Source organism: Octodon degus, unplaced genomic scaffold, assembly GCF_000260255.1.
Source record: "Octodon degus isolate 3935 unplaced genomic scaffold, OctDeg1.0 scaffold00035, whole genome shotgun sequence".
NCBI classification, from domain to species: domain Eukaryota; kingdom Metazoa; phylum Chordata; class Mammalia; order Rodentia; family Octodontidae; genus Octodon; species Octodon degus.
In genome coordinates, this window is record NW_004524611.1 from 16,590,288 (window position 1) to 16,610,701 (window position 20,414).

At 43.6% G+C, this 20,414-nt stretch overlaps 1 protein-coding gene and 1 pseudogene across 1 annotated transcript in view; both read right to left on the reverse strand.

Annotated features, from left to right (window-relative positions):
- Positions 1–276: 276 nt before the first annotated feature.
- Positions 277–20,414, reverse strand: part of Zkscan1 (zinc finger with KRAB and SCAN domains 1) — a 43,667-nt gene continuing 23,529 nt past the window's right edge. The window contains exons 1-4 of the mRNA XM_012514580.2: positions 11,870–11,949; positions 4,548–4,980; positions 4,013–4,196; positions 277–1,457 (exon numbers count right to left, since the gene is read on the reverse strand). Of these exons, the coding sequence (XP_012370034.1) occupies positions 616–1,457; positions 4,013–4,196; positions 4,548–4,943 (1,422 nt within the window). The 5' untranslated portion in view covers positions 4,944–4,980; positions 11,870–11,949 and the 3' untranslated portion in view covers positions 277–615. Of the gene's footprint in view, positions 1,458–4,012; positions 4,197–4,547; positions 4,981–11,869 lie in introns of the transcript that reaches the window.
- On the reverse strand, positions 16,222–17,625 carry LOC101582427 (annotated as a pseudogene).

A 20,414-nucleotide genomic window follows, 5' to 3' on the forward strand; every position in this document is an offset into this window, starting at 1 on the left:
AGAGGGATGCTGCTCAGGGAGTCATTTTCAACAAACTTTAACAGACAGGAAAAATACACAAGGCTGACAAAATGATCTTCATAGGAAAAACAAAAAGCTCACTATGCAAGGGGATATAGACCATATGCCGCTACAAGACACATTACAACTGCCTCATTCACAGTATCCTCAAGTATCTAAAGCGTCATGCGTTAAAAGCTGAACCAGTAGGAAGTTTTATCTCTTAAGCGTTCAGTAAGCAACATGTTATCAAAATATTAGTCCTGAGACATTACATGTTTTAAACTTGTTCTAAATTTTATTAAATTCTATTCTGTATGGCTCAATTGTTTACAAATTACAATTCTAGAATACAACAGCTAAACAAATTTCTACACTGGATACACATCAATTTAGCTACCCAGAAAGCAATGCTGGCGTGGGTCACAGGGTCCTGCGGGACAGGGAGGGCCTCAGCCCTGGCAGGCAGCCAGAGCGCAGCCTGCTGCTGCTCCCCACAGACCTCCTGAGTGCAGCGAATCTATTAGCTGTTATTGCATTATAGGACTTCTCCCTAATGTCCACATTCTAATGTTTACAAAAACAAAAACAACAGCCAAAGGGCATAATTGACAATTACAGTACTTCTCCCTCTCCAGTATGCACTCTCTGATGTTTGGAAAGATTTGACTTGCTACAGAAGGTTTTTCCACAATGGTTACACCAATAGGGCTTTTCCCCAGTATGGATTCTATGATGTTTATTAAAATTTGAGCTGTGGTTGAAGGCTTTGCCACATTCCTTACATTTATAGGGCTTCTCTCCAGTGTGGAGGCGCTGATGGGAACTGAGACCGGCATGCTGACTAAAGCTCTTCCCACACTCGTTACACTGATAGGGCTTCTCCCCGGTGTGGATGCGGTAGTGTCGAATGAGGCTACCTTTGCCACTGAAAGCCTTTCCACAATCTTTACATTGGTATGGTGCCTCTTCTGTGTGCATTTTCTGATGTTTGAGGAGGTCTGAGCTGTGCCCAAAGGCTTTCCCACACTTACAGTCATAGGGCCTGTCTACCAAGTGGGTTCTGTAATGCAGGGTAAGGTTGGAGCTGTGGCTGAAAGCCTTCCCACATTTGGTGCACACATAAGGTTTCTCCCCAGTGTGTATTCGCCGGTGTTTGGTAAGATTTGAACTATTACTAAAGGCCTTTCCACATTCAGCACATATGTAACGTCTCTCTCCAGGGGTGGGTTTAGTAGAAACTGATTCTGCCCTTTTCTTGGAACCTGTTTCTTGTAGAGCAGTTTTTATTCCTCTTTGCTTTTCAAGATTTACCCACTGCCTCTCTGACCTGGGCTCACATTTATTAGCAATAATCACAGGAATGATATCCCTTTCAAGTCCATCTGTGCCAGACTCTTCTTTAGAGCTGTGCTGTTCATCTGCTGACTCGTCATTCTGGGGATTGGATTTATAATCTGAAACAAGAAGCAGAGTAAGACCACATCAATTGTTTCTTGGGCTGAGAAGAAAGCTGTTTGAAAAGCAGGACCAGCACACAAGAGTGGCGTGTTCTGAAGCGTAACTATACACAGCTCTGTGACGTCGTATCGGAGCGGGACAAGTAAATCATTACATCAGCCACACTGCACTTCCTGAGTCCCTCACTGGAAGCTGTCACAGTGTGCTGACTGCATGGCCTTTTCTGCCAAGTCTCATATTCACCAGGCAAAAACAAGCACATCTCCACAGGAGCAAAGGAGACGATGGTGCTCTGGCAGAAGCAAACAAGGCCAAAGTTGACAAAGCAAAACATCAGGGACAATTAAGGGGGAGGAGCTGTGTGGCAAAGCTGCGCAACCTGTATCCTCACAGAAGTGAACACATACGCTATTAAGGACTGTCAGTCCATTGCAATCAACCCAGTACCAGATGCTTGCGAATTTGAATGAAAGCACTTGACCACCACAGAAGTTTAACTTGTCTTTTAGATTTTTTTTTAAAGGACTGAACCTAGGGCCTTTGTGCTGAGCCACATCCCCAGCCATTCTAAAGTCCTGAGACTGTGTATTACTAAGCAGGGTGTTGCCCAGGCTGGGGCAGTTTGGGATCCCCCCAGCACTACCTTCCAGGTTTAAGGTTAACTTAAGAGTAAGGTGTGAACTGCAAGCCCAGCTCCTTTTTGCCATTCTGATTGTTGAAATCTAAAGGAACAAGTTCATTCTTTTTTTTTGATACGCTACACAGTTTGTGTCTCGCTACACAGTTCGGACTCATAGTGATCCTCCTGTCTCAGCCTCCATAATGCTGGGATTACAGGCACATACCACCAGGCCTAGTTCTGGGGCTGGTAGTAGGGATCAAATTTGGGACTTTGGGCTTGCTAGGCAGGCACCTATGCTGCCGAGCTATCTCCCCAGCCCCAAGTTCACTGGTTTTAAAACATCTCTATAGGCAGTCATAATTTCCAAAAGTCCTCAATACATGCATGGAAATTCACTCTAAAAAGCAGACTTCCTCCCTCTAGAGTTAAGGAATCATGTGTCACTCAGCATGGTGCTCTCTCTCCCAGCCCTGTCTCCTTCCCAGAAGGACTGTCACTCCTGTCTCCCTCCACCGGACTGCATCTCTCCTTTCAGGCCCCATCCCCTATACATTGGGATGATGTCACTGAGCAGAGCTACAGCACCTAAAATCCCCTTCATGCTCCATGATGAGCAACCACTTGCCTACATTCGGATATCTGATTACTGAAGACAACAACAACATGTATGGGAACGAAGAACTTGTAACAGTTTACAATTAAAAACTAGTTTACCCAGACATAAGCTCAGAATGAATTAGAAACCATTTCTTTTACTGTTTTCCCACCTGCAATATTACACTTCTGAAGTTTATTTGCTATTATTATAATTATCACTCTTCCTGTGGATCATCGGTCTTTTCTATCTTGGTCCCTTTTAAGACATGCCATAAAATTTTTATGTATCTAGAGTCTTTTTTTTTTTACATAGGTTCTCACCATGTACCCCAGGCTGGCCTTGTGCTCATGGTGATCCTCCTGCCTCAGCCTCCCAAGCACAGGGAATATAGGTATATGCTACCAGGCCTGGCTGGTTTTGGTTTTTCAAGATAGGCTGCACAGTCCAGGCTGGCCTTAAACTCATGATCCTGGTGCCTTAGCCTCCAGTATACTAAGATGAGAATTTGACTTTTAACAAGGTTTAAAATCTTATTTCCAAGATGAAGAATTTCTCATATCCAAGGAGTTTTCTGTAGGCTGCAGGCTGTGCTCTTCAATGCCTATCACGGGCATGAACATTGGTCTACACCATTTATACATCCAGCCTGTCTTACTCTGGAAAATACCCCAGGGATAAACTGCCTTAGTTCTCCTGTCCTCTGGCTACCCACTGGATTGGCTCAGGGAACCAGAAGTGTGGACAGGAGCAATAGAAGATGGGCACGGTGGCGCATGCCTGTAATCCCAGCACTTGGGAGGCTCAAGCAAGGGGACTGTTGGAGGTTCGAGACCCGCCTGGGTTACAAAATGAGTTCAAGGCCAGCCTGAACTGCATATGAGACACTGTCTCTAAAAGACAAAAAAACCCCAGGTTATTTATCTTCTCCATTCTCTCCCTTCCCATGGCCACAGGCCCAGGTGAGTGAATCCTCTCTCACTTCAAGGCTAGAGCTCTTGTAATAGCTCCTCTCTGCTGATCCCTGAGGCTCACAGGCAGTGATACCTTTTCACTTCTGCCCAATGCAGTGCTATTTCTTACCGACTTACCCAACTGTCCACACCACTGTGAACAGTGCTTTTACTGAACTCAGTTCAATCAGCCCCTTGAAGAGTACTCCAAGTGTTCTCCAGCTGCAACCCTGCCTGAAGCAGCTGTATCAGGGAGAGCAAAGCAAACCACTTCATCTGGTCCACCTGACCAGGTAGGTCAATCTAGGGCCTCAACCAGAATTATGGATTATTTTGTTGCTTCAACTGCAAATGCTGGAGACACTGAGACACGGTCCTCACCTCGACTCTTTCTTGGATCTCGAGTGAAATCCTCTTCCTCACCGGTCTCCTGGATGTACAGGGGCCCCCAGGATTCGTATTTGGGACTGTCCTCCAGAGATTGCACGCTGCTTGGGGACGCCTTTGCCGCTCCTGATGATGACATCTCCCACACCTGTTTCTGTTCATTTGAAGGCGTTGAAACCTAAAGACAGTTAAAAAAGGGCCAAGTTTAAGCACAGCTCAAATCGGTTCTTGGCCTTTTGGCTAAGATCAAGTGTAACCACAGCTCATTTTAAGAACTAGAATGAAAATAATCTCAGGAGATATGCAGAACCTCTAGGAAAGAAAGAAAAATATCCATTTTGTTCAATTCCCAAGGCTAATGGTAACTTAGGGTAGGCAAAAAAAACCCCTAAAATAACAAAAGTGGGAGGAAAAATGGCCCAAATCATTACAAAAGCTTCCTGTAACCTTGTTAAATACACAGACCCATGTGCCCTCAGGAAACACTATGCTCCCAATCTTCTGGAATAAAAAAGGCTTCCCTGCCTACCTGCAGTCCTGGTTCATCCAGTTCCTGCTCCAGATCTTCCAGGAGGGTGACAGCTTCTTCCGCACTCTCAGGACAGTGTTCCTGCACCCAGGCCTGGAGCTCCGGGGGCAGGATGGTGAGGAACTGCTCCAGCACCAGCAGCTCCAGGATCTGCTCCTTGGTGTGCAGCTCGGGCCTCAGCCACTCACAGCAGAGCACCCGGAGCTGGCTCAGGGCCTCCCTAGGCCCGGGGGTGTCATGGTACCCAAACTGCCTGAAGCGCTGGCGAAATATCTCCAGGCTAGGGAGGCACTTCCCTTTCTCTTCCTCCTCCTCTACTTTCAAAATCACAGGACCCAGCTGCTGCTGAGGTGGCCTGGGGCCTAGAACTGTGGCCATTCCCACCACCTTGGTCATCACACAGACTCCGAAGCAGTCTCTCCAAGGTCGGGTTCTGTAGAGCAAAAGAGTTTCTTTGGGTTCCTGGCTCTTTAGGATCACACACTAAACCTAAGAAAATATGGTTGCCATAAAAACACCAAGACCAAAACTTTTGGGTTTTTGTCTTTAGAACCAAAATTTCATGACAGGAAATCATGGAAATTATGATCACCAGTAAAACTACTGTATCAAAATTGTTCAAAACCTTACTGAAGTCATCTGAGGAAGCCTTTGATTTTACTGTGCTGTCTCCATTTGCCTAAAAAGTACAATAAGGCATTATTGCAGGGTCCTGAGTTCAATCCCTGGTGCCACAAAATAAATAAATAAAATTAGATTAGGGGCTGGTGAAATAGCTCAGTGGTCTAAAGTGCACCTGCTTAGGCAACAGCAGGGACCGTGGTTCAATCCCCAGCACCATATGCCACACCAGCCCCACCCCCCAGGCAGGGCAGGCTATGCTGGCCACCAAAAAAAAAAAAAAAGATTAACTTTGTTCCAAAGATGGTTTTATGATCTTTTTAACTATAGATATCTTTGTTTTTGAGAATTCAACAAATTGCATTTGTTGAATTCAAATACTGTGCATTTGAACCTAAGACATTTAGCTTGAACATTTACTAGTCAGTGACTAGATTTGTCAGTTACCAGGTATTGGGTTGGAATGAACTAGTATGTATTTAACAATAATTTGAAATATAGTAGCAATATATTTTTTTACTTTAAAAAAATTTTTTTTACATTCACTTTATTTTTAGGACATACATACAGTACACAGTTTTTTTTGACTTTTTAGAGACAGGGTCTTGCTATGTATTTCAGGCTGGCCTCAAATTTGTGGCAATCTTCCTGCCTCAGTGTCTTCAGTTTTGGGATTAGAGGCATGTTCCACTATGCCTGACCTGTAATACATTTTTTTTTTGTTTTTTGTAATGCATATTCTTATAGTATTTATTTTGATAAGCTGTGTAGTATTAAAAAGAAACTGAGGGGAAAATTCAAGTAGATGATACCAAAAAATAAACTTTTTTCTTTTAACTTTTTTTTGCAGAACTGGGGATTGAACTCAGGCCCTTGCGCTTGCCAGGGAAGTGCTTATTCTACTGAGCCATCTCCCCGGCCCTCTTTTAACATTTTAAATAGTCAAATAGCAGATGATACATTAGAATACTGAAACATACATAGCAGTATAGCTACTTCAATGTTTTTCATTTCTTACACATCGTGAAGTCCATTCATTAAACACCGGACAGCCACCACCTGGGCAGTGCTAGGGCTGCAGTGGGAGTGAGAGGAGCCACACTCCCACACCAGGGAGTTTTCTGGGTTGTGGGCACCTGGCACATGAATGAGCAAACAGGCACGGGAATCAGCTACCATTCCTGACACTTGTTAAATACATTTTGGAAGAAAATACTTAATGATGAATAGAGGGATTTGTTCTAATAGTGTTTGTAAATAGGATATCATGTCCGCATCTTATACAGCAATTAACCACTGGGAAGTATGTATGCAATGTGTAATTATTGAAACTGTCCTACCAATTTGGTCTGAAACTGTCTCACTGCTATTTGTTTCTCAATAAAATTATGGGAAAAAAATAAAAAATTTAAAAAAAGAAAATACTTAATAAAATTTTATGCTTCTAACTGGCCTTCCTAAGCATACTTTCAAACTGTAAGCATCATCTTTTCCAGCACCTTTGTATTCTGTGCTGGATTTGGATAAAGCAGAGCAGCAAAACTCCCAATAAAATCTCAATAAAGGAACTACTTATGTATCAACATAAATTTATATTGGTGACAATGGTAAAATCATAAAGATCTACACATGCAGACATCAATTTAGAGCATTTAAAGGCAAAATGAAGCTAATTTTGGACACCTGCCCATCCCCCATGAAGCTGATCCGCCAGAACTTAAGATATCAAAAGTCATAAATATAAATACAGCATACATGTAATGGGGAAAGACCAAAACTTAACAGTGACACTGCCGGGTTACAGAACTGCAGATTGGTTTTAAGTTTCTTCGTTCTTTGGAGATATTTATTTATGGCTTTAGTAATCAGATCCTTTCCCTCTTTTTTTGAGACAAGCTATACTGTCCAGGCTTGCCCTGAACTTACCATGCAGCCCAGGATGGCCCTGAACTCTTGCTCCTCTAGCCTCAGCCCGAGTGCTATTATTATTGCCATGCCACATCACATCTGGCTAGAAAATCTTAAAAGGAACCACAAGAAGTCTTTTGACAAGCAAAACAGGTTTTACTGCTAACATTTTATAGAAGGCTCGTATTTATGAAATTAATGCTGAAGTGCTCAGCAGTGAGATTATAAACATTAGCAAGCAACTCAAAGCATGAAGAGGGAAACTATGTCAAAGAAAAATCCCGCAAAATGTGTCCAAAGGAGCTATATACATCTAATGCAGTAAGCAGAATAAGTCTGAGAAACAAGTAGTGAATGAAAACATGTCTATTTATTTCTTTTTTTTCTTTTCTTTTCTTTTTTTTTTTTGTATTTTAGGGAAGGTCTACAGGGTCTTTAGGGTCTCACTACGAGATCAGTGGCCCAAGAGCTGGGATTATAGGTGCACGATACCATGCCCAGTCTCAATTGCCATCTCAGTGCGTTCCAGGGGTGGGGCCAGCACAGCAGGCCTGGGGATCAAACCCCCTGAACCCCTGCATCTGCTTGCAGATGCTTTAATCCACTGAGCTATTTGGCCAGCCCTTATTTCTTAAATTTTAAGACTTGTTAAGGTATTCTGAATGCTATTGCACCCCCAATGAACATTTTTGGAAATAGCAATCAAGATTCTTACAGTATCTATGAGAAAAAAAATATGGAATATTTGTTTCAATGTAGTTAAGAGCTGACCAACCAAGAAAGTTCTTTTGAAATAATGTTAGTACTGCACTGCTTCAGATCCGTAGACAAAGGATCCTGACTATGTGCTGAAGAATAACTAAAGGTTACAGTGCTAGGAAGGTTCAAGTTCAGGAAAGCCAGTCTAGAGACTGAAGTTGTCACCGGGAAGCAGAAAGTTTGGGCAGTAAATCAGAACTGAGAGTAAGATAACGTAAAAAAGACATTGTAAGCTGGAAGGACAGCAGGGTCCCTTGTTTACTATGCACATTTGAAGTTAATGGAATGGAGTGCTGAGCTGGTGCTGGTCCCAGGGCGTGCTGAGGGCGACTGACACTGGGCACAGTGGTGCACGCCTGTAATCCCAGCACTTGGGAGGCTGAAAACAGGGGAATCAGTATGAGTCCTATCTATGTAGTGAGACCCTGTCCTACCATGAAAAAAAAAAAAAAAAAAAAAGAAGTTAATAGAATGGAGTTTGGGACACACCAGGTATACAAGTGCAGAATAATCATTTATGATGGAGGGGAGGCTGAGGCAGAACCACCAGCTGAGCCCAGTGCAAGCCAGCCTGAGCAATATTTTAAGACTGGCTATTTGTTCGTTCATTCATTGTGGCACTGGGGACTGAACCCAGGGCCACTCCACTGTGCTATATTCCAATCCTTTATTTTAAATTTTGAGACAGGGTCTCACTAAGTGCCTAAATTGCCTAATTTGGGCCTGAACTTGCATTCCTCCTGTCTCAACCTCCTAGAGTCCTGGTATTAAGGTATGCTCCACCAATTCTGGCTGAGACCTGGCCTTTAAAGGAAAAAATGATTATGACATGTATGAAAGAATGAACAGGACTTAAAAGAGAACTACAAAGATCCTCTGTAGTGAAGTAGAAAAGATGGCTCTAGATTTTCAAAGCAGTACTTTTTGAGAACACATTACATCTCGAAAAAAATCAGTGTTTATCTAGTTTCTTTATCTAGTTTCTGTAAGCCCTGGATAAGGCAGTCTGTTATTGAACAGGACAGCCTGACCCAACTCACTCATCCATGAAGACAGTGATTAATTACCGCCCTCACTGTACCAAGTGGCCAATTCAAGCCCCAAACTTTTAAGATTGTAACTATTTCTTGGTCATTCTAAGAAAGACCTGATAGCAAGAGAACCAACTCACCAGTGTGTTACGCTTGGTATTAAAATATTACAAAGAAAGGTATATAGGCCAATGAAGCCTGGTCCTGGAAGTGAATTCACATCTCAACATGGAGGCTAAATGAACATAAAGACTCATTTATCTGCCTTCTCTTAGTCCAGTGGGACAGAGAACCAGAATGTAAAGATGCCATTCCCACTTATGACCTCTGCTTTTATAATTTTAAGATCTTTAATAAGGGCCTATGTTAATATTTACTGACATTAAACAAGTTCATTGGAAACACTAACATAGCCATGGCGCACCATCATTCATCAAAAATCTTCAGAGGCATCTATTTAAATTTGCTTCTTAAAACGCACAGGTTGAGGGGCTGGTGAGATGGCTCAGTGGTCTAAAGCACCTACTTAGAACAAGCTTAGCAAAGCACAGGGACCGCGGTTCAATCCCCCAGCACCACATGCCAGCCAGCCCCGCCCCCTAGTGGGCTGAGCTGGCCACACACACACACACATAAATAAATAAAAATTAAAAAAAAAAAATCGTACCTTTAAAAAAAAAAAAACGCACAGGTTGAGCAATCCTACTTTTGTATATCCTTCAGACCTTCTTGGCAAAGTGAAAAATATCTAGGATGGCTACAGAAAATTCTGTTAGGAAATGTTATTCCAAAATCTAAAAACAGGCCAGGGAAATAGCTCAGTGGAGTAAGTGCTTGCCTGGCAAGTGCAAGGTCCTGAGTTCAATCCCTGGTACCATTAAAAAAAAAAAAAAAAGCCTAAAAACACAAAACTCACCCTCAACATTAAGCCCATGTCGCTAACAGACATACATTTCTGGTTTTCACAGTGGCTGCTTAGTTTCATACATTTAGTAAATATTTATTGAAGTGGGCTTTTGATATGGAACCCCAATTTATAACCTTGGTTTTATTAGAAATCCAGTAACTGCCAGCTGCTAAGTAGGTCACAACTGCAGAGATAAATTCCCCTCTACCGTAGCCTAGTCCTGAAGATACGCCAACAGGTATTCCAACAGGGTAGATCAGAATCAGTGCCCTTACACTGGGCTCTGCTCAGTAACTACTGGAGTTCAGGACTACTGGAAAACTAAACAAGGGAAGTAGCGCCAACCAACTAATCTAGAAGAAAGGCACATGCATTGGGGTGATGACAGTCGGACTCTGCCTCATGTTTCTCCACACCATCTCATTCCTCTTCTCATTCTTATGAATTACCTGAAATCACAGCTACTTGGGAGGCTGAGGAATGAGTGCTGCTAGGGGTAGGGGTGGGGTTGGGGTTGGGTAGAGTGATACAGTTCACTGGCAGGGCATTTGCCTACCACCAAATGCAACCCTGTGTTCAATCCCCAGCACTGCAAATAAATAGAATCATTAAGAATTACAAAAGTTTTCATGAAATGCATCCACCTATGCAACTTCAAAAATAAAGAAATATGATAATGAACTATCTTGACACTTTTCCCTCCCTGAAGAAAGCCATAAATTTCACATTTGGTCATGCGTAGTCTGTCTAACGGTTCGTTCAGGGATGTCCTCCTGGCTTTGGTTTCTGAATTTCCCTTAATAAAAGATTTCATTTGTATTATCTTCAACCACAGGGAACTACTTTTTTGATAGTTTTGTACCCAAAGGGTCACCAAGCAAAAGTTTGTGGTCCATCATAACCAAGAAGGTCTTTGAGTCAGATGTGGTGCTGCACACCTGTTTGTAATCCCAGCACTCCGGGATGCTGAGGCAGGAGGAACAAAAGTTTGAGTCCAGCCCCGGCAACTTAGCAAAACTCTGGCTCAAAATAAAAACGGTTGGGGCTATAGGTTAGTAGGAAGGCTGTGCGCTCATCGCTAGCACTGCAACAAAAAAGGTCCTTTGTTCTATGTCCAGTGTCCGTCCTCCCCCCCCGCTTTTTTTTCTTTTACCAATTTCCCCAAGTTTATATGCCTTTATTAAATAAACTGCCCTAGATCCATTTTTGAACACGATGAGATATATAAAAAGCAAGTATCATAGGCCCCAACAATTCAACAGCATTTATCATCTAATGCTAAAATAGCTTTAATACAGCCTAGGTGTAAACTTCTAGGCAGGCAAATCATATAATCTTTGAAGTGCAGAATTATGTTGAACGGTTTTAATCGTTACAAGGTCTCCTTTAAACCAAATCAAATTCTGCAGCATCTCAATGAATGCTGGTAGGGCTCTAGACCAGTACTTTTTTCTCCACAGTTGCTGTCCAAGACTTGAAAAACAATTTTCTTGCCCCTTAACGCTTTTACTCTTCACAGATATTTTAACTTTTTAAAAAAATACTTGGATTTACTATTTTATCCGTCATCTCGCTCACCTATCACCTTTCTCTCTACTTGGAATTAGTCCACTAAAAATGCTTCCAAATGAGCAGATCCGTTATGTTTACGTTTTCTACTCCGGTCAAAACCTAAGGAATTATTTTTTTCTCTTGGATTGGAGACGTCTGAGGTTCAGTTTTTCCCAGGAGGTTCCCAATCACCGGCCTCGTGTTCAAACCTAATTTAAGAGCCAGCAAAGAAAGAGAATGTAATCCCACTCCGACTAACAGACGGCTCGACTCCAGGAGCGCAGAGGAAAGCTTCTTTGGGGCGAAAAACACGCATAAGTTTCATATTTGTTAAGCCCCAGAGAATAAAAAACGCTTTCCAGGGAGTCGCCGCCTCCACCAGCTGGGGCTGGGCAAAGATGGGGCGCCTCCTCACAGCCCTCCCAGGGACCAATCTGGGGATTCCCGGAGACCATAGTTGCTAAACCCACTCCTCTCCCCCCAAGAACCTTCGGGCTAGGGTTCCTTCTTCCACCGTCACGAGGACCCACGACCCACAAGCTCACCACGGATCCCAGTAGCTGCGGGGCACGAAGAGACCTCACCGCGCAACCCCGCGCGGCGCAACCGGAAGTGCGTCATAGCCCCGCCCATGGGCGGGCTCAGGAGCCAATGGGCCCTTCTAGGAACCCGGGAGGTCTTGGAATCTTGGTTTAGACCCCTACCGGAGAAGAGATTCGACTGCTAAATATGCGGACAGGCATGTACACCTCTCGCCCCACCTGCCCTTTAAAGCCAAAGACCGACCTAGTTAACCAAGGACTGTGAATGTTTCGGCAGTCCTCCATGGCTCCCAATATCCTGTAACGGGAGTCCATTCACCTGTGCACCTTCAGGCCTATCACTTCTTGAGAACTTCAGGCCTATCACTTCTTGAGAACTTGTCTCATATTAATGGCCAGGGAGCCCCACGATTAACCACCTGCAGACACGGGTCACGGTGTGCTTTTGAGGGAACTAAGCTTCCTGGACATTAAAAGCCTATGGGGGGCTGGGGAGATGGCTCAGTGGAATAAGCGCTTCCCTGGCAAGCATAAGGGCCTGAGTTCAATCCCCGGTTCCAAGGCCCATGGGATGTGCTCCTCCTAATGCTGTGGGATATAATAAAGGAAGCCCCCTTGCTTTTCTTCCCGCTGCTGTTGTTTAGCTGCAGGTTGCAGACCAGAGATTCTGTGTTTTCCTTTCCAGTCCTACTCCCCGTGGCCTCCAGTCAATTTGCTTTTGTTATGTGTGCCAGAGTCAACACGAGTTGAGGGACAGCAGGATGCTTGCACACAGAATACCCTGTCTAAATGCACCTATAAAAACGACATCATTTTCCCTTGATATTTTCTAGGATCATTTAAAAAAACTTTTTTTCAGAGACATACAAAAGCAGAGACTATTAAGATAATGAACTTCCACGTATCCTCCTAGCATTTGGCCAAAACCTGGTTAGTATCATTTTTCAAATTTCCCCATATATTTCTCAGTGCCCACCAGATTATTCTGCGAGAAACTTAAGTTTATACTTACTGTTTTCCTAGAATTTTAAAATTAAGCCCAGCCTTTCGACTTTGCTCAGATGTCTAGACTGGAGCTGTTGTGGAAGACATAGCTTGAATGTTCTAAAGCTAATGGTCATCCAGAAATGAGCAAATCCAAATGTGTGAGGCCTCAACACCTTGCTGTTCACTCTATGAGAATTTAAGGATTTTTTTCCTTATCTTAGATAGTAGAAAACAAGGAAAGAGTAAAGGATAAAGCAATGTTAGTTTTTAAATGTGTGTGAAGTATTGTCATTTGAAAAGTTTGTCTTACAACTTGCAATGTATTAATTATTGTAACTTTCCTACTAACCTGTTTTGAAACTGTCTCATTGCTTTTTCTCAATAAAATTAATTTAAAAAAAAAAGAAAAAGTTTGTCTTGTGGGATTCCAGAAGATAGAATGAGACCAATGAATAGAAATGATGGAGATAGAGTGGCTCAGAAGTGATATCTTCTGCATCCTCTTATGCTATTTGAAGATTGGGAGACCACTGAAGATAGGGAGGATGGGAGTTTTGCAAAATGAATGGTTGACCTAAGACAACCTTCAATGTCTCCTTCCTATAGCTTGCCCCAAACCCTTATCCTCCAACCTGTCTAAAACTCTATTCACCATTGCTATTCCCCCTATATACCTTCTTTGAGTACTTTCTCATGGGCCAGGTTCTGCATGAAACATTTTATTATGGTTCCTTATTGCTACCTAAAAGCTTAGTGCCTTAATATAACAATTGTTTAACAGTTTTTACAGCATCTCCTGAAGCTGGGCTGTTCTGCTTCCCTGGGGTCAAACGGAAGAACTGGGGTGACTACCAAGGAGTGCTGACCCAGAGCTAGGGTGCTGACCCCTTGGTACTTCTTCAGATCAGTCTTTCAGCATGGCTGCCTGGGTTGCTTTGTGTCGTGACAACGGGAATCCCCCAAAGCATCACTTCAACAGGTGAAGGTAGAACTTGTACATGTTATAAGGCCCAACCTTGAGAGTTTCATAGCATAATTTTTACTGCTTTCAGAATATTGCAAGTTCAAATCCAGCCCAGGCTTAGTGAGACCCTGTCTCAAAACAAAAGAAAGCGAGTGGGGGTGGCAAGCAGGGAACGCAGCTCAGTGAGACTTGAACTCATTGAAATGGTCCTCTTTTCCCCTTTACTTTCTCTGCATTATTTCCATTTTCTATTGTTTTGGAAGATTATCTGGCTTGACAAAAGCAGAATTGCTGTGCCTTTTGTATCAGAAATCTAGAAGGGGAAAAGCTTCCAGTGTTTACTGTCATCATGGGCTTCCTCCGTCCTTTTCGAGTAAGGTGGCCAGGTTTCCCTCTGAAATGGTTCTTAATCTTCCTCGTTCTTGCTCGTTTATTTTTTGCTGCTACAATCATGTTTGGCCAGTAGAGGGTGCTCATGGCTCGTAGAGCACGCCGGGGTGACCAGGCGCGTACCGCTCGTTACAGAACACGTCTCCTTCCCAGCAGTTTGCTTGTGCAACACATTGGACGGCTGCAAAGACATTTGCTAAAGAACGTGGAGAGAGAAAAACCGAACTGTCAAAGATCGACAGCCGGGCTGGTGAGATGGCTCAGTGGTCTAAAGCACCTACTTAGAACAAACTAAAAGCACAAGGACCACTGTTCAATCCCGCAGCACCACATGCCAGCCAGCCCCGCCCCCTGGTGGGCTAAGCTGGCCACACACACACACACACAAATAAAAGAAATAAATAATAAATAAAATAAAATTAAAAAAAAAAAAAGATCGACAGCCGTTAAAGAAAAATGACCGCTAACGCTCAGCAAGGAAGACCTTATTTAAGATCTGATCAGAGCAGGGATCCCTGCAATGGCATTTTTGCAGTAAGGGGCAGAAAGAATGGGAAAACTGCAAAGATAATTCCAAAGACAACTCAGCCAAGTTGGAATTTATGGCTAAGGGTCAGGGTGTGAGTCAGTGGGTACAAAATTACTAAGAAGAAACATCAGGGTAAGATTCTGGTTAAACCAGCTTAAGTTTTTTTTTTTTTTTTCTTTCAGGTTTCACCTTTTTAATCAGTTCTGAAGGACATTCCAAACATGTGAGACATGAAACAATATTTTTTCGAAACAATATTTTTTCTTCCGGTATTAAAAATGACATTCACAAACATTTTCAAGACGCTCTTATACTTTAGTAGATCTTCAATTAAAAAAAAAACACACACACACACACACAAGAAACACTCTAGGCAATCATAGCCTTTTTTTTTTTTTTTTCTATCGAAGGGTCTACAGGGTGTTCAGGGTCTCACTACTAGATCGGACTCATACCTCCCAAGAGCTGAGATTACAGGCACGTGCCACCATGCCCAGTCTCAATTGCTGTTTCAGCGCTGCCCAGGGGCGGGCGGGCATGGCAGGCCTGGGGATTGAAGCCCTGGTTCCTGCGCCTCCATGCCGGCGCTTTAATCCTCTGAGCTATTTGGCCGGCCGCTAGGCAATCATATTCTTTTTTTTTTTTTTTAAACATTTATTTATTTATTTTTTGGTGTGTGTGTGTGTGGCCAGCTCAGCCCACCAGGGCTGGCTGGCATGTGGTGCTGGGGGATTGAACCGCAGTCCCTGTGCTTTGTTTAGCTTAGCTTGTTCTAAGTAGGTACTTTAGACCACTGAGCCATCTCACCAGCCCCAGCAATCGTATTCTTGATGCAGACTGCTTACAGATACATTAAATTTTTTTTCTACTCAGGATTATAAATTGCATACATATTTTAAAAATAACCCCAGATATATGATTTAAAAGAAAAAAATCAGTCTGGCACAACTTTTTTGTGTGCCAGAAGCAATGATCCTAAAAGTCCAAACTAAAAACTTTTATAAAGACCCCCATAACTCTACAAATGTCTCATAAATTTGACTTTAAATGGGGAGAAATTAAAATAACACAGAGCTTTATAAAAGGTCTTTAACAAGATACCTCTGGTGCTCAATCAAAAAATAGGAAATATAAGGGCTGGCCAAATAGCTCAGCAGATTAAAGTGCCTGCTTAGGCAGACACAGAGGCCGGGGGTCCTGCCAAGCCGGCCCTGCCCTGGGGGCGCACTCAGGGCAATTGAGACTGGGCATGGTGGTGCATGCCTGTAATTCCAACTCTTGGGAGTCTGAACACAGGCGGATCACTACAAGTCTGATCTACATTGTCAGACCCTGTAGACACTAAAATACAAAAAAAAAAAAAAAAAAAAGGAAATATATTAAACACGTTTCAGCGGCGGCTTCTAAAATCTTTATACGGTAATTTGGAAGGACAATCCTGAACGAGAAATGTTATTCCTTGTGTACGTCATGTCTACAAGCCTCTCAGTTGTCATAATTGTCTCCATAATTCCCTCCTGAGTATTGATAATAACCACCCTGGGCTTCTGCCACTATAATCTCTGGATCGCCCATAACCATATCCATATCCTCCAGGTCAACTGTCATACCTGCCACTCCCATAGCCCCGTCCCTACCACCTCTAGAGGAGATGTGACCACGTCCGTGGGCCCCCAAAGCACCCCTTCCTCTGGTGCTCTGGGCAGATTTGGCTACCATCCAGGGACTCTCCATTCATGGCTCTCATGGCATCTGAGGCATGCTCTAGATTGGTAAAGGTGACGGAGCCAAAACCCTGGGATAGCTGAGTTTCCCCGTCCTTGACAGCAACCACCTCAGAAATAGGCCCAAAGCTGCTGAAGTGGTCTTCCAGTGCTTGCTCCTCTGTATTGAAATCGAGCCCACCAACGAAGAGCTTCCCCTCTTCAAAAGACAAGGCAATGAATTCAAATCCTGGGAATCAGAAAGTAATAAGGAATCACGTGCTGGAGGGCAAATGCTGAAGAACAAGGAGAACAAGCACCTTTTAAAGATTCTTGATAGAGGCCAAAGTGATCAGATTTCACCTGCGGGGTGTTGGAGGTGAGAAACCAAATCAGATTATCAATGGTAATGAGATATGTAGAGGGAGTGGGGGTCTTGCTGACTGGAAGGGTTCACTGCTATAACTGAAATTGATGAGAAATGGGCCTAAGAGAAGGCTCAGGAACCAGACTAAAGTCTAGTCAAGTAAAACAATCTTTGACCCTAACCCTGTGCTTTAGAGCCAGAGCTATGTGGCCAATAGGCCTTGGGAGATTTGGATATGCAATTTGTCTGGAATACAGGTACATTAATACTTGCTTTGAGAGTCAATTATAGTTTGTGAGGGTAATCTAGCTTTGTGAACTAGCTTGGCAAAGAAAAAATATCTCACAAAATATAAGAGATTTTTAATGCTCAAAACAGTTATTACTTCTAGGGCTGGCCAGAGAGCTCAGCGGACTAGAGTGTCTTCTTAGGCAGATGCAGGGGTGGGGAGTTCCATCCCTGGCCATGCCAGCCCTGCCTCTGGGGCGCGCTGAGATGCGATTGAGACTGCGCATGGAGGTGTGCGTCTGTAATCCCAGCGTGTTTGGGAGCCTGAAAAACAGGTGGATCACTACAAGTTCAATCTGTATAGTGAGACCCTGTAGACCCTGTACTAAACACATTAAAAAAAGAATTACTTCTAAACTCTGTGTGCTGGCAGGGTGTGTGTGTGTGTACATGTGCTGGTGCTGGACGCCAGGGGCTTGCACGAACTAGGTAAGTGCTCTACTGCTTAGCTACACTCACAGCCCAACTTCCATTTTACTTCAGTCTCCTAGCACTAGATACAGCTCTGCATATCACAGGCCCCTCCTCCATTCTGCTCCCTCTGGAGAGCACCACCTGTCTTTTGAGTAAGGGAGGGTAAGAAGTCCCGCCAATATCTTGTCTTTCTATAATAGCAGGCTGCTAGCTTGTTCACTTTCGTTTGTGAAAGAACCCAGGATGGAAGATCAAAAGGGTATCTGGCTCAGCCAGCCGTCATGCAAAGTAACTTCCTTCACAGGACCCCCAAGTGGTTCTAGAGATGTCTGAATACCTGAATTAATATATCTCCAGATGCCCATGTGCTTAACTAGTATGCTGGGATGCTCCATAAACATAACTGTGGCGTCATGTTAGTGGTGGACAAAAAAATGGGAGAATTGAGCTTATAAAGGAAGATAAGGAACAATAAAGTAATGGAAAGAACCTGGTTGCTGGAATGAGAGTGACCTGGTTTTAACATTCAGCTGTAACTGAGTAAGCTACTTTACTTCCTGGACCTCCATTTCTGCAACTGTAAAATGGGGCTACAGTGTCTGCAAAGTTCATGTATGGACTGGAGACAGTTCATGGTTGTTACTCATGAGTCAGTGAGGAAGAGCGATGAGCTAGAGAACAGTGTAACACCGACAATGACAAGCTTTCAAGCAGACCATCTTATAGGAAAGAAAAAAGGCAAGAAGAAAATGCTCTTGGCAAGAACACTGGTGACCTGTAACAGTGCCATGCCATTTCGTGGGGTAAAAGCTGAGTCACAGAGTCTGTAAAAGGAGGCATACCAGCAGCAGCTGGGACGTGACAACACTGGTTAGTAGAGGAATTTGGTGGGCAAAAGAAACATTTTCAAAGGAAAGTTTTAAGTGTTTGCTTTTGTGCCTTAAAGCCACAGTTTGGTGCTTATTAGGTGATGAAAAAGTGCTGAAGGCTGAGGAGTCCGGAAGCGCCAGAGTCCGAGGTCCTGTACCTTGCGGCCAGCAGGGGAGGCTGGGAGGATGCAGACCAGAGGCAGGCACATCCTGATGGCCTGAGGCCTGGGAAGGAATCATGAGGGACACCTGCTAAGACAAAGTGAGGCAAGGCTAGGGTAGGCATGCATGGAATTTGCGGGGAAGGAGATATCCAGATTGCCATGGGGACACTGAACCCAAGAATATGGTAGAGACTTGAATTATCTAGCAGGGGCAACAGGAAGAATGTGTGTTTTCCTCTTGCAGGAACCTGGGACAGGCCCAGGAATGGAAGAAGTGGAGGAAAGGACAGAGTGAAAGGCTGAAGAGGGTCTTGGAGGTCAGCTTGACCCTGATGACGTGGGGGCTCTCAGGTGCAATGGCTACATGACTTAAAGTCACGCTTACACAATGAAACCTCCATAAAACCTGGGGTTGATAGGGCTTCTTGGTGAACAATGAAGTGCTGGGAGCGTGTGTCTACCCAGAGAAGGAAAAAAACCTCGGTGCACCTGCCTGCTGCCACCCTATACCCTGCCTATAGTACTGTTAGCAGGGTACTGAAAAAAGCATATTTTCAAATTCTGTGAGCCGTTCTAGCATGCTGTCAGTCCTGAAGACGGGGTAGTGGAGACTGCTGACTTATAGCTGCTCACAGGTACAAGTGGCAGCTTGAGACTATTTTTTGGAGGAACTAGGGATTGAACTCAGACCCTTGTGCTTGCCAGGGAAGTGCTTATTCTACTGAGCCATCTCCCTGGCCCCCTGGCAGCTTGAGACTTGTGGCTGGCCGCTGAAGTGGGGACAGTCTTGTGGGTGAGCTCACTCGACATGTGGGGTCTGTCTGTGGTAATTCCAAGTAATGTTACAATAGAGGTGAACACTCTACAGAGCTGGGAGGATTGGTTGGTGCGGGGGAAAATGGGTCACTAGAGCTACTGTGGTGAGCAGTAGTAGTCAGGGGCACCCAGCTTCTCTTCACGGCTTGTATGCAGACCCAGAATGGTAGGGAAGCTACTGCGCTGTGGAGCAGCCCGTGAATAAATGCTCCCCACTTCAGTTCTCAGAGCAAAATAAACATTAAGGGAGTTACTGGGGCCTCAGCTGTCTCCAAGAGACCAAGTTCAGTGATGGATGCACTGATTTCTTCTGGATCCTGTTTCTTGTCTCCTGGAATTATTGCCTAAAATAAACTACCAGCTCTACTCTGGGAACCTTGGGTAAGGTACTAGAGAAGACAGGGCTGAATTCCTTTCAGCCAGCACTTGGCTGTAAAGATACTGGGACAAAAAAGCTCAACTCCCCCCACTCTTTTCATTTCACCTTCTTGAAACAAGGCAAGACAGCATAAATATTCTAATCTTAAAAGAGTACTGAAACCAGTCTAGAGGAAACCAGAACACTTTCCCTGCACTCAAGGTTTTAAAAAAAGTGAATAAATTCATTATTTAAATGGAAATAAATAAATGGGACAAGTACAATAGTGTGCGAATTTTGTGGGTTGCAGCTCATTTTTTAACTTTGAGGTTGTACTTTTTCTCAAAGCCTGTGCATTTACGCAGCCAAGGATAACAAAAGACCCGACACAAAATATTGCCACTTAGCGATAATTTATTGTTTTTCCATGACCCAGATGAGAAACAACAGAGAGAATATTACAATCTCCACAACTTCTTCCCCAACTTCACTAGTCTATCATTTCTTTGTCAGATATCACAGGCTTCCTAAAATGGACCATGGACTATGAATTTTATTGTGCTGCCATCTCTTACTATTGAAACCTCAGCTCTTAATCAAGGTTTTTATTTTAGTGAGCTTCCCCAGCTTTAAAATAATCATCTTTTGTCGGAGATTCCAAAATTTTGTGAAAGCTTTTCTAGACATGTGAGGATTTTC